Source organism: Scomber japonicus, chromosome 8, assembly GCF_027409825.1.
Source record: "Scomber japonicus isolate fScoJap1 chromosome 8, fScoJap1.pri, whole genome shotgun sequence".
NCBI lineage: Eukaryota > Metazoa > Chordata > Actinopteri > Scombriformes > Scombridae > Scomber > Scomber japonicus.
In genome coordinates, this window is record NC_070585.1 from 25613230 (window position 1) to 25630276 (window position 17047).

Sequence of the window (17047 nt, forward strand, 5' to 3'; positions counted from 1 at the left end):
CCATTGTTCATCATTGATAACATGGTATAAGACAGGAAGTGTCTGTGGCTAAAGTCCATAGTTCAACCCTATGCTATATGCCTTAGTTCCAGATTCATGATTTTTTTAATGCATTGTCATACAAGTCTCTTTTATCAAATGAACTACAGCAACCAAACAATACATGCTGGCACATACAGTTATATTTCCTTCTGATTCCAAATATACCCACATACTGTTCAACATGCCTACATTTCTTGCAAACTAAGTCTCCAGAGCCAGAGCTACAGCACACAGGCTGAAAATCCCTCTGCTTTCCAAAGAGCTTTCCTGAGGCCAGGGCTATGAATTGATACCCCACTGTTGCATTACTCTTGCCCACAGAGCAGAGCACGAGACGGGAATAATAATAGAAGGAATCATTGCTTTATTCTAATACTGCTCACCAACTAGAGCATTACAGTGGTGGGGAGGGCCTGCTGGAGATGTCAATATTCTCAATGGGCAAAAACGATAAGCTGTGTGTGCACAAGCACATGTTCGGATAAACAGTCCATACACGTGAACACACACACACACACAACTTTAAAGCTTACTGAAAAAAGCCTTCTAGCGCTACTGATGTCTTGGAAGTTTCCGTCAGAACACACTCTGCTTCTCTCGGCAAGAAGAACTAAAATGCAACCTGCGTACCCTCTGAGGCTCGGTGCATGCTCAATCATCAACATGATACGGCCCACGGCTCTGTGCTGAGGTCACTGCTGGAGTCTTGATCATGCATGAGTTAGCAACACACTGTTTCCCCACTAATGTGCCAAGCTAACCATGCTGCTTCAACATCTAGTATCCGGCTGCATAGCCTGAGCTCTACCCTGAGGAAACTCGGCTCCACCTTAAACTGTCTTCTGTACATTGAAATGTAAAGCATAAAAAAAAAATCACGGCTAGTTCAGCTGTCAAATATTGTCACTTAGAGTGTTATGGTCATTCTAGGAAATACAGACACTATTCTAATCTGAAGACCACTCCACTCTAATCAAGATGATTTTACTTATATACAACTCCAGTTGAATGGTGATGTCTCTTGAGTGGCCTGACATCACAACTCATTACTGAAACTGGCCTTTAAAGTTTAATCTGCCATGCAGTCGTTCTTAATTTTGAACGGTGCCCTCTTCCATTTCAGAGTGGCTCTCACACATTTCTACAGCATAATAATCAATAATAAAAGTAGTCAGGAAAGTCAGACGTACTGTCCTTCAAAATCTCTCTAATGCCACTTTACTTGACAACGGCAGACAGGACTGCCTGTGTTCCAGTCTTCATTCACCTTAGAAAATACCACCCTAATCTGTCATGTGTCGACTGCAGCCTAACATTTTTACTTTGTTTGGCAGACATTGATTTTTACCTGGTGTTGTCAAAGAGGCATCCAACTTATACATATCTCCTCTGCTGCCTCTCCAGAGCCTGCTTTAGAGGGAATTGTAAGAACACACACACACAAAGAAAAGCTCAAAGAAATGACTATATTTCATGTAGCCTAAAATATTGTGTTAAATAAGGACATTGTTGGGGATGAAACGTGGGGGTTATAAACCAGGGATTATCAAAGCAGCATTACTCAGTATCTATTCTTGTATATTTAAAGGTTTCTTGTTCATGTACAGTCATACAGTTGGCAGCAGATTCAAATATATATTGTAAATACACAGGCGTATGAGCTGATAGATGAGGATGCATCAAAACATACCAGATGTACATGTGAGGGCGTTGCATGTTTTTGGGTGCTATCCATGCACATTTGGGTGCTGTTCATACACCAGACATCAAAACACATGGCCTGAAAAGATTCAAGAAATTTCAGCCGACGATTTATCCAATCCTCCATCCATATATTTAGGGTGTTTTCCACCAGAGAAAGTCAGATAACAACAATTTATCAACAACTGTCTTGCTGTAGCACAACCTCCAGCTCATCCTGTATGCACACACACATTTACAACCTAGTTGAGAAACACTTTATATTCATTAAGTGTCAAAATGTTATAACAAATAGCTGCCTTAAAAGAGCAACAGTATATCTTGTTTAAGAACTATTTGGCACCAAAAGAGAAATGATCTATGAGGCAGCTTTGAAGGTAATATCCTTCCACTGTTTGACATTAATATAAACAGCAACACTAATTATAAAGTAGTAGATATACTTTGCACTTTTATTGAGGTTTACAACAAGTTATAATATGTGTAACTTGATGTAGAAACAAGTCCTATAAAAACACATTAAAAAATACTACTGCAGCATATCCTAAACTGACAATCCCACCAAGCTCAAATGAACTAGTTTTAAGTTTTAGGTTTTTTTTTAACAGTTGCATCTTAGCCACCATAGATGGAGGTCTACAAACACAAGAGCAAACAAACAAAGCTGTATAGTCTGTTGTATGAGGACTGTTAAGGGAACAAAAGTGCAGAAACAGAGCTCTTGCAAATTGCTAATCCTCCTTTCTCTTAATGGTGCAGTGAGTGTTCTGAGCGAGTCTGCTTTCGTTTCTCTCAAGGTTCAATCTCAGCTCAATTTTGATATTTTGTTGGAAAAATAAGCCCTAATGATGACACCGTGTCAGCATCTCTCTTGCCAAATTGTCTCTATAGAGAAAGAAAGAGAAAGCAGACAGACAAAATGTGTCTGTGTAATGCTCATCTTACTCATTTATTGCCAAGAGCAAGCATCATAAACCTGCAGTGTTTTTAAAAGCGGATGATAAATATTCTGAATATTTATGAAAATGAAAGAGACCGGAGAGAAAATCTTCATCATGCAGATGCACAGCAGGCTGATAACCGACTCCTACAGTTGACTGGCTTATACATTAGAACTTCTCTCTAAGAAGGTCAAAAGTTCAGTTCCTGCTATAGTAAATCTTTTTTATTGTCTAAGACACTGTTGCATGCCTACCCACTGTAACACACTGGAAGAACATCAACTAAATGTGCAATATGCAAAGAGCATGTTTTATTGCAGCTAATAGCACGAGTAGCAAAAATATAATTTAAGTTAATGGTTGCAATGCAATCATTGCTATTTAATGGCTTTGATGAGTATACATATGTAAAGTACACTTATAAACTTTTGTCTCCATAATGGACTGAATCTGCATAAATCTCTTGTTTAAAATACAATTCAAGCATCGACTTATGTTTTATTTATATAAACAATAACTCATTAGATATACTTGATACATTTTCACAGATAAATTAGCTTGGGTGAATGTGTGCTTGTGCTCTACATTATAACGAGTGAGTAGACAAATGGTGCTATCATGGTGAGAGAAACAGAATAGCAGGAGACAGGTAATAGTTGTGTAGCTGTCGACAGCATCCATTATGCCTCTCTGTGCACTTTTTCCATTTAGCCTCTTCATATGACTCCACAGGGCTGTGCCTATCTGCTGTTTGGTTTCTGTCCTTGTAAATTATGCAATTTGTGTTTCATGCCACAGCAGGCATCAATTAGCACCTCACTCATGACTCTACATCTGAACTGCAACAAATTTGGTTCTGTGCTGCTCAAAACTTTATGTGAATTTGTTGTGACTCGACTGAAACGGAATGAAATGTTGAACACTGGCGAGCTTGCTCATTGCTCATCTTGGGATGTTAAATCAAGAATGTATTTTTAAATAGTGTGCTTCATAAATATAGATTGAAATAGTATTCACTGTTGCTGGATTATCATCAAATTGTACAGTACTGGAAAAAAAACATATATATTTAGTTTGGGAAACAACTGGATTTTTAATTATGCAACACCTGCATATGAATAATCTCTTGTTTTAAAACGTGTTTTGCATAGTTTTGGAATGAATTAATCATTCTCAAACATCTGCAGGATAATATCCACCACATACAATTGGTCATAGGTGAAAATGTAAGAGTTTTCACACTTTCTGATTTAGCAAAGCAAAAGCTGGACAGATATGTGAAAAATGGGAAGATTGATAATTAGATTTAGCACTTAAGATGGAAAAGATGAACAGAAATCACATTTGTTGAGATGGTGAGGAAAAAGACATTGCAAATACCACAGTTTTTGTATTATATAAGGGGAAACATACCTTTATAAATAACAAACTTTTGTCCATTACTTACAAATTAAACAGCAAAATCTATAAAAACAGATTTTAAATCACTGTACATCTCACTGTATGTCTCATTAGCTTCATTTGAAAAAAAGAAAAGAATGAAGAACTGTTTCAAATGTGGATATTCAGTGTCAAAGCAGGATGTAGGTTGTAGAAAAATGACTAACTTTCACATCACAGAGTAGGATTCATGTTCCATCTCCTTGGAACGATTGATGTTGGCTTTCTTTTGATAACCATGATTTGACCATCTTTCCTTTAGTTTAACCATTGCAAAGATCTTTTCAGAACTTTTACCAAGTAGTTTTAGTTGGTTAATGTAGCTGTATCATATATTTAGGGGCAGCAGTTTAAAAAGACATAATTTTGAATGTACTGATAAATAACCTAGTTTGTCAATTAAAACATTTCTTGAATAATGTTTGAAAAAACATACAGTTAACTGTCATGTCTTATGTTGAAACAGCAGCTTGATACTGTCGTCAAACTATATTGGTCTGACTCTCAGCAGCGCACGCAGCAGAACGCTCATCACTGTGTCTCTGCGGTGAAAGACAGTGATCGTCCTTCAGATTGGGGCCTAATCATGTTTGCTTTGCCCCAATTAGATAAGCGAGGTGCATCGTCAACACGCAAGCTTTCTCATGACTCCTTTGACAGTCCCTGTGCTTTTCCTCCTGCTCACCAAATGGCATCAGTAGGAGGCAAAGGATGGTCCACATTCACACCCAGCTGAGTCATTTCACACTGGATGAAATCCATTAGAATTAAGATCATAAAAAGCCAAGACTAGACTGACAATGGAAACTGAGAAGTGAAATCTGAGAGAAAAGACGGCGGCAGGCAACATATGGCCTAGTGAGACCATAAGTTGTCAGTTTATAAAAAGCAGCAGCTGGTTAAGTTTCCTGCTGAGGATTAATATTGTATGACTGTGCTGTATATCCTTCACTCTTGACCAGATTAAACAGCAGAAGGTGTATTGATACAGCAGCAAACCCACAGTTGGCACCACAGTCTGCAGTCACACTTGTTTGCAGTATCACGTTTCAGCCATAATACACAATGGACTGCCTCCTATTTGTAGTCCTTCCTTGTTCTCCTTGACCACATCTATTTTCTTGCCCTCTGAAATCTCCACACCAGTCTATGAAGCCAGATCATGCATGATACCACATTTAAGAGTCAAACTCAACCTGGCTCAGAAAGTGTTCCTATCATTTGATGGAGCTGAAGGAATGTGCAGTTTAGAAATTCTCCAAAACAGAGATGATGATAAATCTGGACTAACATGCAGCACAGACTGTCAAAGGATACACTTCACAGCCAATCTGCAATGCTGGGCACAATCTGATACCACAGTTAATCACACAGCAGTATCCTTTTTCTCCGTCAGCAGTAAAATCATATCAAGATCTGATGTTTAACATTGAATTATGATAATTTCACCACATGAAATAATTATTCCACACCAGTGATGCATGCTCTGGTTGCTTTAAAAACCTCAACATGCTCCGGACACGGTGCAAATACGAAAGACAATGAATTTTGACCTCATCCTGATGTTTATTCAAGGCACTGTCAATAATGTAATCCCCATGATTTAGTTAGAAATCACATCTGCCACATTCAGGTGAAGGCCACTTTGTCTCCTCCATATTCATAGGCAACTATATTGACTAAATGTCTTGTCTGGCTAAGTATACAATAGGAAGTGTGAAACATGAGGATCAGTTGTAGTATGAAAAGAAATGCATACAGGAGATTCTGGGATTAGGCATGAAAGTGAGTATGCTAACGTAGTCTCTTCAGTCAGGTCTGGACACTGATTGACACTGAGGACTTACTGCTGTAGACATTTGGCAGACAAGCTAACAGCAGCGTACAACTTCCTCAGCTGTAAGGAGTCAGAAAGGGCTTTGAAGCTATCCCATGTCGTCGGTACAAAAGAACAACACACTGAGCTCTAAAATTCACACTGTAAATTACACCTGTAGCCAGCTAACCTGGGGCTACAGTAGCACTCTGTTACAGAGGTCAATAATTATGGCAAGATACGTTTACTGTGAGTCTTTGTGTTCCCAGAGTGACAATAGAATCTCATTGTCAGGTGTTTAGTCAGATAAGGTCGCACCCCCGCAGGGATTAGCGTTGGCTTTTCATCAATGTAATGCTTTAAAAACAGGTTTAGCAAACGTACGGTGGATCAACCAATTTAAATGCTAAACCTCTTTTTCTCTCAGAAGATTGGGGCCAGGGGCTAAACACATACAGATAAACAAATCAACCTAGCTGTAAGGACTTGGAACGAGGGAAAACAAATGAATGACCCTCACAACTTTATTTGTACAGAGAGTGCTGGGAAATGGTGATATAGCTTGCAAAGTGTTAAGGTGAGAGGCTGATTCCCTTGTTTGGTACGATAATACTTCCAGTGTCGAGTTCCTTGGCTAAAAAGAGCCATCCTGAGGCACTGTATTCAACACTGAAAATGCAAACAGAGCTTCAGGAGTTTGAGATAACAGCAGGAGGAGGTGATACGTAAATGTCATTGGCTCTGGTTTAACATAACACAGTTGTAGCCAATTGTATGTACAGTAACAATATGCAACACCACTGCTCATATGCAACCCGCAGCAGTCGTTGAATTAGAAGCTGGCTGGATCACGCTGGGAAGTGACATTACTCTTTGAGAGCAGCATAATGATCACTATCAATCTCTTCATTGTCGAGTCACATTAGAGAAATATCAGGGACGAGTACTGGAAAGGGGAAGGAGACCGCCGAGAGACATCCTCCACCATGGCGGCATGGCAGTGCATTAATCACATTGGCGGAAACCTCTCTGTGTCCAGGCTGAAAACTGTCAGGATAAACACTTCAGCCGATAGAGATGCTACTGTTGTGCCAGGAGAAAATTCCTAGCTGGTGTCCCATCACATTAGCAAAGAGTGCCTGCTCTCTCTTTGCAGCACATAACTGTCACCGCTTTCTCATTTAAAATTCACATTTTTTCTCTAAGGCCATTTTGAAAATGTTGCAACTGATATCTTCTTTTTTTAAAGAAAATCTGAAGCCAGGCAAGCAACAAAACTGTCATTACCTCATAATCATCTAGGCTCCACAAAGAGTTGCTGCTGCAGATATTAAGCTCAGACATTTTGTATGGAATAACAAGTAGAGGAGGCTGTATTAAAAACTATAATACCACATCTGACATGCATCATAAGACATCTGAATGAATGCTTTATGACTTGCAAAGCCTATATAGAGAGCAATATGTGACAACTCACAACGATTTCATCCATTAACTCCATCAATCTAACTTTGCTCCATCAGTCTCAGTTAGTGTTGACGGTCTCAGCAGTCTCTGATAGAGACCTGCTACAAGTGTCGTCACTCGGAGAAAAAATTAGGAAGTTAAACTTTTAACTTTTTCTGTTCCCCCTAATCTTTCCGTCTAGTATAGCAGCACACATGTCATAGTCAAGTGGTTTATGAAACCACCAGCTCCCCATACTCCGCTAGTGCCATCTAAATAATGAATACTCTGCCACTTGCAGTAATCCTCCAGCAGCCATCCCCAGAAATAGAACAAAGTCAGACAGAGCCCTCTTTCGCTCTCCTTCACTTTTCAAAACAAATAGTGCTGATTCCTGAAAATGCCATTCAAATTGATGCCACTCCAATCATACTGCACATTAATGATGTGTTGTGCTCATGTTTGCAAACAACATATTTTGTGAATTATTACAGTGATTCGACATTCTTGGTCACATCTGAGTTGGGACTTCAAAGTTTTGCTTAGTATCAATTTGAAAGCAAGCGTGGGTAGCCAAAGATTTCAAAAGGCATCAGGACCTAACCAAAAAGCTACAGTAACTGCGAAGGGCACCTTAGGGCTTCTTATGATGGATGATAAGAAAGAGAAAAGACAGAAGAGGATATGTGGGGGAGAGAGAGAGAGAGAGTGAGCAGTAGGAGAGATGAGCGAAAAGAGAAATTATAGGGAGAGAGGTGAGCTTATATGAAAGGTATCCTTAATTAGATGGCATGTTTGCCCTCTTCCACAAATTCCTTCATGTGGTGCCAGGAAAAAAAGACCAAAGCTGATGAGTCTAGGGAGAACTATCTGCCTAAGTGGCCTCTTATTGAGGGATAAAAAGCTCCTCTTTGCCTCTGTTCCCATCCACTGCCCCTGATTATGAAAGAAGTGAAGGTGGATGAAAGGAGGGGCCATGGATTTCTAACATATCCTATTGTATGCAGATGTGATGACAGGCCTGGCATTTGGTAGATGAAACCTATGAACTGCTTTCTGAGATCTGAGCCAATTACAACAGGAAAAAACTAGTCGAGACTCCACATATACTTTTTAATATTTGATAAGAAATAGTCATAGTTTGTCTGTATAACATCATCAGAGTGTCAGTGTATAGCCTGAAAGTTACTTACAAATCAATACTCAACACACCAGTGCCATGTTAAGGTTTCAAAGCCTATTTTAGTACTTAATATGTCAGGTAACATAAAAATCAATGATATGACTTTCCTGTGTTGACATCTCTTATGGTTTTCTTCAACTTTGCATTAAAAGCTGTGTGCACCCAAACTATTATTATAATGTAATAAAGGCTGCATCACGTTTATTCATTTCTATTCAATGCAATTAAATGTCAATTAAATAAGACGTAAAGGGAACCTGCAAAACAATGATAATGATCTAAGTAGATATTATGGTTATGTCCTTTCATCTAAAAAATGCATCAAACTCTGGCACTTGCAACAGTGTTGATTGATCAAGTGCTGTGCTAATGAAAGCTGTGAGACTGGGGGAGATTAGATGGTTGCTAAGCTTTGACCCTGGAAGTGAAAACAGCGAGGGCTGGGGATTGCTATCATAAAGCAGCTAAATGGCTTATTTCACCTCCAGCTCTGGTAGCCACCCACTGGCATCACTGTTTGGATAATGATACCCGTAAATGTCCACAGTAAACAGTTGAGGAACAGGGGCGCCGACCGTTCCCCAGCAGCATTACGTGAGGTAGGGGTGATCATTACTTTGTGAATTCTAGTCACTATAGAGCAAAACAGTAACACACACACACACACACATCAGTCACAAATGAAGCAAAACCACAGACGGTGGCGGGGTAAGATTCTGTAAAATAAAATAACCACATCATAAAACGCTTTTCTTATTCTAGGTTTTGAGGAAAGTTTGTGTGGTTTTAATAATGTTGACACCCTGCTAAGTATACATTACTGGAGAAAACTTTGCATTTAAAAAGGTCCAGTGTGAAGATATGTTGAATATAAAAACCAAACAACATTTCAAAGCACTTTTATGCTTTCTTTCTTGTCAGTTCAACTATTTCAAGTTAGATATAAACATTTGGCCATGATGAGAAGTTTGCCCTGGTCTGAAAAGATAGGTTACCAATGACAGGCAACACTAACGTTATTTTATGTGAGTCTTGCCTTCCACCTGAGACCATTTGAAGCCAATATGATGACAAACTTATAATTAGTATAAATTGAACCTGGATAAATCTGAATCTGATACTGTATTTTGAGATGATTAACAATGGGAAGTGGTGAAATGTAACCAAGCACCTTTACTTAAGTTCTTAATTTGTAGTATAAACAAATATAAGACATCTGTACAGTAATTTACTTATGTTACTTTATAGTTCTACTCTACCTATAGTTCCACTTTTACACATAAAACATAGAATCTGTTCATACAGTATGATGCATTGTTGTACATGAAATTAACCACGAGAACATAGAATAGTTCAATCAACTTGACCAACTACAACATGAATGCAATAATGATCAGTATTACACATGAATAATCAGTAATAATCATACTATTGCATTATATATACACATGTATAACACTCACAGTGTCCATTTTATGCACTGAGTTTGTGATTTGACTATATTCTGTAAAAGCAAGTCATAAGATGTCCAACCCTGGTCTTCAGTTGGTATGTAAAGTTTATCAGGGCCATGTAAATTACTGCAACACTTTTTTTAAATCAACATAATCCTTGGACATAATTCCATCAGCGAGTATTTTTTAACTTCATTTTTCTGCCACCAAACTCATTTTAAGCTTTGATCAGCTGCCCTCTGTGCATTCCAACCTTGGTGTTTTGCACATAAAGGGAGACTAGCCTTCAGCCTGAATTATGTTCTGTGTTTGACAAGATGAACAAAAGCCAAAAGCAAAGTCCAATTTTTGATTAAAGCACATTTGACTGATATATTGGCCAATCACATATACATCAGCACCAGCGTATATGTTGCCTGATATCCACCAATATTTGTTTTTTCAAGTTATATGGGCAGCATTGTATGTGTATTAGATCTTTTTGTCTTAATTGAAGTTATATTATGTACATATATTTGTTCTTTGTTGGGTTATTTTTATAGTAATACAATAAAGTTTATTGTTAAAGTGTTAAATATCCTACCTCCATGACATATCTTTGTCACAAATGTTTTATAACCATATTTGAGGAGGTTATCGGCCAATATATAAACATTGGAATTTTTTTACTCCCTAATATCAGCATCAGTCCCAAAAATCCAGTATTAGTCAGGCTCTAGTTAGCACTTCAGTACGGTGACAACTTCATTCAATCACTGTCCCTGTTATAAAAAAGTTCAATATACATTTTCAAATAGTTTTCATAATTCTAAATAACCTATTTTCTACATTTAAGTTGTCTACTGTAATTATAGCTCACATTTTAATTAACTTTTCCCATTAGATCTTGGGTTGAAGCTTTCAAGAGTGCAGATTTTCTCATCCACCGTATTTGACTGAGCATTAATTAAAAACAAGAGTTCAGTGTCTCCCAGCTGACATCACTCTATCTGGAAAATTTATCACTCACAAGCTTTCCAAAAACCGTATTAAGATCATTTCAGATGTTGATATGAAGATAAGGTTTTATAAAAATGATGTCAGTTATGTCTTCGAGAAAGCAGACATGAGTGTATGTGTATACAGTAGAGGTCTCTCTATCTCTCTATCTATCTCGCTATCTCTCTATCTACCTACCTAATTACCTTCCTTCTGGTTTAGGGCCAAGGTCTTTATGGGAAATGCTGATACAGCAATTAACGAAACTTTTTGGATCACAGTTCTTGCACAAAATAAATAACATTTGATATGTATGTCTTGTGTCATCATGCTTCCCTCAATCTTTGTCAGAATATTTAAGTATGAATTGAAATAATTAGTGAAAAAATGAATCAAAATGTGTTTAAAGTTGTTTTTTTCTGCAGTTTAAGCTGCTGCTGTGCTTCATAGCCAAATATGAGTTGAGCAGACCATGCTGTACACTCAGAGATCCATATGGAGTGATCCAGAGCTGCACAATAAACAGACAAAGTCTTCATTCAGACATTTCATAAATTAAACAACAGTTCATCCTTTCATTACATAAATTATGGAACAGTTCATCCAGAAACCACATCGTAATGCACAAAAGCTTTTGTTGACAAAGGCTCTCGCTGGCCCTGAAGTCCTGACGTGTGTTTGCCAGTAAGAGCATGACGAGGATGAAACCGACAGAGCTGCCCGGTGAAACATGAGATAAGAAAATTAAAACAAAAATTACTGTTAATGCGAATGCCGAGCAGCTTTAGTCCACTGAGAGAACAATGAATCAAAAGCAAACCCGTGCAAATTATTGATAGTCCATCAACCCATTATGATTTATGATATTGAAGCTTCAGAATCATTTCCATTCTGATTGCACATATGGTAAATGTCACCATAGCTTGTTCAGAACTTTACCTCTCCTCCAGCATATACCACTCAGTATGTATTGCATCTGCTTCTTTCTCCAGGGACATAATCTCATTTTTTTTCAATGTAATTACCACTGACACATATAAAGATGGCTGGATCACAATATACCCACCTCCTCAGCGGCATGACCACCCCCTCAATTACCCCTACACACTGCTGCACAGACAAACATGGCCGAAACCCAGCTATACAGCAGACTGCAGCTTTAAAATCACTCTACTGATGGATGTTAAAATGAAGAAATAAATGCAGAATATAATTAATCATTTCCCTCTCGTTCAGGCAGCTAAAAATATACTTGCCTTGCTCCACAACTCACCTTATGGCCCGAAGAATAATTTATTGTGATGCCTCATAAGATGCATTGCCCGCAGAGGAAAAGCTCATTGCATTTACCTGCTTGTATTCACCTGTCACCTGTAAATGTATGTGGGACTGCAACCATATGACCCTTTGCAGTGCTCAGATTTATTCCTCTGTTGATGCATCTGCTCTGCTTACATTGGCCACAACTTGCTACACACCAATTACTCTTTGTCTTTGTAGCTATTGGTCTGCTAAGCACTTCAATCCATCTCTGTCTTTGAGGTCATGACGTCAACCCAAAATGATTAATCAAAGGCAAGTCAGCACCTAAAAGCAACACCTGGGGTACCCTGTTTGCATACATTACCCATAATACTTCATGGATGTCATGTTAAATTAAAAATTTTTAAAATAAGCAGCAGTTTCTTATGGAGCATGAGCCAAGAAATACAAGTATAATGTCTTATCGCTCTAATGCAGTTTAGAAAGCTTAAGGCAAAATACTCCTAATATTATATTTCATACAATATTAAAATCCTCTTTTTTTCCATTTGTTCCACATAATCAAGCAGTGCTTCTGATGATGTGAGAAACTATCATTATTGTACCTTCAGTGCTTATGTAAAGTAGTGAGTTCTCCACACATCTGTCACTTACACTTTTTTTAAGTGACCAGGAAGCAACTTGACCCCACTAAGGTCCAAAAATGTTCCTGAATGTAAATATTTCCAAGCCTGTGAACATAGTTTTGGGCAGATACCAGACACATGATATTATCATTTTACACGTGTTAAGCTGCAGTACCATTTTAAACACAAAACACACCCACCCCCTCATATAGAAGAGGAAGATCCACGAGGGGATTGAAAAGGAATACAATAGACTCTAGCTTTCTGCAGTAACAATAAGGCCCAGGCTGCCGGTACACAGCTCTTGCAATGCATTAAACATTATTTCGCCACATCCAAGTTGTTGACAGATGCAATTCATGTTCAACTCCAGATCTGTCAGCACAGACGTCCACCACAAAACGGCATTAGTAAAATACTGTAAAATCAGAAACCAGACACCAGAGTAGAAAATTGGGTTAATTCTTTACACTCATTATGAAAAGGATTTAAAAGAAGTTGATATGTTACCTTCAAAAAATGCCAGTAGTAATTCCCCACTGATGCTTTACTGTATGAAGGTCCACACTCAGACTGCGATGCTGCTTTGTACTGGATTTGCAAATGCTCCGGATCTTCTCCTCTTCCCGCTGCTGCTACACAGCCACACACTGCACGCGAACACTATCGCACTGACACATGGATGGCACTCAAGCGATGTCCAAAGGGTTAAAACCTAGTGGACCGGAAAGTCACACCAGCATCGTTCTACTTGCCAGCCACCGCTGCCGCACTCTCCCCCAGCTCTCCACCACCTCCTCCTCTTTCTTCTTTTCCTTTTTTTTTTTTTTTTTTAACTCAACCTATCTCTTGGGCTTCTCCCCCTCCCTGTGTGAGATGGTAGACCAGAGCGCTGGGCGATTTGCACCACTCTATCATGGATCGTGTTACGCTGTCTGGCTGCAGTCACAGATGATAGGCTGAGGAGCTTTGCGTGTGTGTTTACCCCTCTAAAGAAGTAGCAGGAGAACAGAAGAGAGAAGGAAGGGAGGGAGAGGTGAATTGCTACCCTTAAAACACAAAAATCTGAAATGGTGTCCAAAAAGATTATCACGCAAGGTGACAGGCTGTGACTTAAAACCTGGATTTGAATTCATGAGGGAGGGTGTCACCGAGGTACAGTATGCCTTATCTTAAAGTGCCACTTTTAAACGACTCTCCTTCAGTTGGACATCATTTTATTCATCATACAGACAAATCTGTGATATCTCTTTTGTTTGCTTGTTAATGAATATCCCTCGTCTGTCTTTTTTTACTTAAATATTTAATTATATTATAACCTCATGGGAACATACAGCAGCTTCTATATGACATATACTGCTGCAGACAAAAGCAATATACAAACAATAGCTACATTCACCATCAAAAGCCTCCCCCTACCACATCCTCCGACATTTTGATCACAGATGAGTTTGAACATCAGAACAATGAGAACACCAAAAATAATTCATTAACGGCAGACTTTTACACCGTGTAAGTCAGTGTGATGATGAGAATTGAAGCTATCCAAAGCTTGTTTTGATCTTTTCCCATTGGCTAGGTTGTCAGCATTGTTTGTTTTCTTTTGACAGAATTTTACAAAGAAGGCAAACTGTTAATGAGACGCCCTTTCACAAACTGCAGATCCTTAATCAAAAGAACACCTGGAAATGGTCGTGTCCTCATTAGATTCTTTAAAAGGAAGACGAAGTAGATTTTTTATTTTGAAAGTAGTCCAAATAAAGGAACATATTAATATTGGTGAACAGGATCAGTATGTCATTTTGGTAAAAATGGTACCACACCTTATTATTTGCTGCCCCACGAGGCACTTCCCTGAAATATCATAGAAAATCAGCTATCAGTAAAAACATTTAAGTCATGTGTGTAGATTATGTGCTTTTAATTGAACCACATAATCTTGAATAAGCTTCATGAATTCATACATTGTTTATCTAATATTGGATGTGTCCATAACCTGAATTTTCCATGTGAAAAAGATTATCATTTTCCTTCTTGGCAAAAGGTTAATCTGCCCCCTGCTCTGTACATGTTGTCAAATTCTGCCCTGCATTGACAGTCTCAAGTTGAGCTGTGAGCAATTTTGTGTTTTAGATATTGAGCATGTGAACTTTAAGCTATAATTTAAATTATAGCCTGTGGGAGTCCATCAAGCCATCTGTGTAGATATGAATGAGCATAATGACACACAGTACCCCCCCCCCCCCCCCATTTTTTCCCTTTTTTTTGGGGGGAGGGGGGGAGGGGGTTGTTATATTTTGTCTTGTCATTTTGTTACCTTGGGTACATATACTTTCATTGTAAATCTGTGCAAAGTATATCTTGTTTCTGTCTTATAATTAGAAAATAATAAACAATAAAAAACACAACACTTGGCTGACTTGACTCAGCCTACTCATTAAATGGTGTAACTACATATAACTGAAATCAATAGGTTGTTGAACACGTAGGCTGATAGTGTTAGCGGATATAGTTAAAAGTAGCAGCATGCATAGCTCCAATGCCATAGTTTAATGCTGTATCGGGTGTATGGTTGTGGTAAGGATCAAAACAAACAGAACAGCGGCTCTCACATATCAATGGTCTTCTTATTCATTGCGGGAAAAAATGAATGTGCTTCAGCTAGATGCCACCATCAATGTAATCAGAACAGCAGAAATGGCAATTTATATACAAAACAGGTGGGATTCAGACACCAATCAACAAAGACAATACATAAATCAACAAAGAAAATACATAATTGCACAATAGTACTATAAAATGCAATTATGTATTGCTGATTGGTGTTTGAACTTTACCTATTTTGTTCATAAATTGCCTTTTCTGCTGTTTTGATTACACTGATGGTTTCTAGCTAAAACTTGTTTGTTTTTCCCTACAATAAGACTATTGATCTGTACGTGCTGGTGCTCTGTTTGTTTTAATGCTAGAGGAAAAACGGGCAACTCAGTTGATTCACAGAATCACTGGTGTACTCTAATACCCGTGGCAACTAACTACATTATATCCAGTTCACATTGTTATTGAATGTAAAAGAAAATGTCTCAGAGTTGTGGCATATAGCATTGGACATGATATCAGCATCACAGCCTACTATGTCATCTACAAAAAATACTGTGGGCTATTCAAGAGATTGCACTAGATTTCAAATACATTTTACACGTTTCCATATAAACATCTCAAATAATAACATCACCCAACTCTGCCAACAAAGGTCAAACTGGACCTGTTATCAATAATATTAAAATGACGTCCAAATGTGTCCATTTGTGTCAAATCATGTAATATAAGCATGTAGTTATATGATGCTGATCATATAGTAAGGTGGTGTAATTCATCCAGTGCCGCAGTGCATCATATCTTATTGCAAAATCAATTGAGCATTTCATTTTTATAAATTATCATGATGGCGCAGGAGTCTGTATTAGTCTGCTTTAATTAATGACCAACAACTAAAACAGCAAAGGACTGATAAGACTTCTTTGAAGGTGGACATCAAAAGTGATGCCTCTGGGGTTGAGAACAAGTGAGTGCTTCTTTGACATTTTCCCAGTGCAACCACACATTGACTCAAAGAGCTTGGTCACGCCTGTAGGCTCAAATGGGAAAATATGTTGAGTTTGGACCACAGTCCTTGTAATCCAGGAGTGTCCCAGTTCCCTACAGCTTGAGTGAAATTCATATTGAGTGGCCCAAATTATTATATTCATCATCCATCCTGTAGAAACGGCATTCGAGACCTAGTGTAGGGCAGGCTATTTTAAGAAGGGAGCATATCTACATTTGTCACTTTAGAGCACCTTAGAGATGATGTCGATTTCTATTCTTTTGGGAATAATGAACGCCCTCATTACAATTCTCACATGGTGTGTATTAGTGAGGTGGGAGAATTAAAACTAGACATGTGGGTTGGGAGTTAACGCTTTGTTCACCATATCCTATCAGATTTTTTCATGTAATGTGAAAGACGAGTAGTGTGTTCGATTCATGTTGTTTGTAATGAGCAACAGGACACATTGGGAATAAGGCATACAGTTTGAATGTGTACAGGCGGCTTAGTTAGCAACACAGTAATAAGGGTTGGAAGAGTGAGCGGCAGCAACAGAGGAGGTAGCAGG

General features: G+C 38.4%; 1 protein-coding gene across 9 annotated transcripts in view; it reads right to left on the reverse strand.

The window, feature by feature from the left end:
- The window catches only part of si:dkey-237h12.3 (teneurin-3), a 132371-nt gene that overhangs the window by 94874 nt on the left and 20450 nt on the right, over positions 1–17047 (reverse strand). For 2 of the 9 annotated variants that reach the window (XM_053323283.1, XM_053323282.1), the window contains exon 2: positions 11147–11159. The exons of the other annotated variants lie outside the window; for them this stretch is intronic. In XM_053323283.1, the coding sequence (XP_053179258.1) occupies positions 11147–11159 (13 nt within the window). The remainder of the gene's footprint in view (positions 1–11146; positions 11160–17047) is intronic. 9 annotated transcript variants of the gene reach the window in all.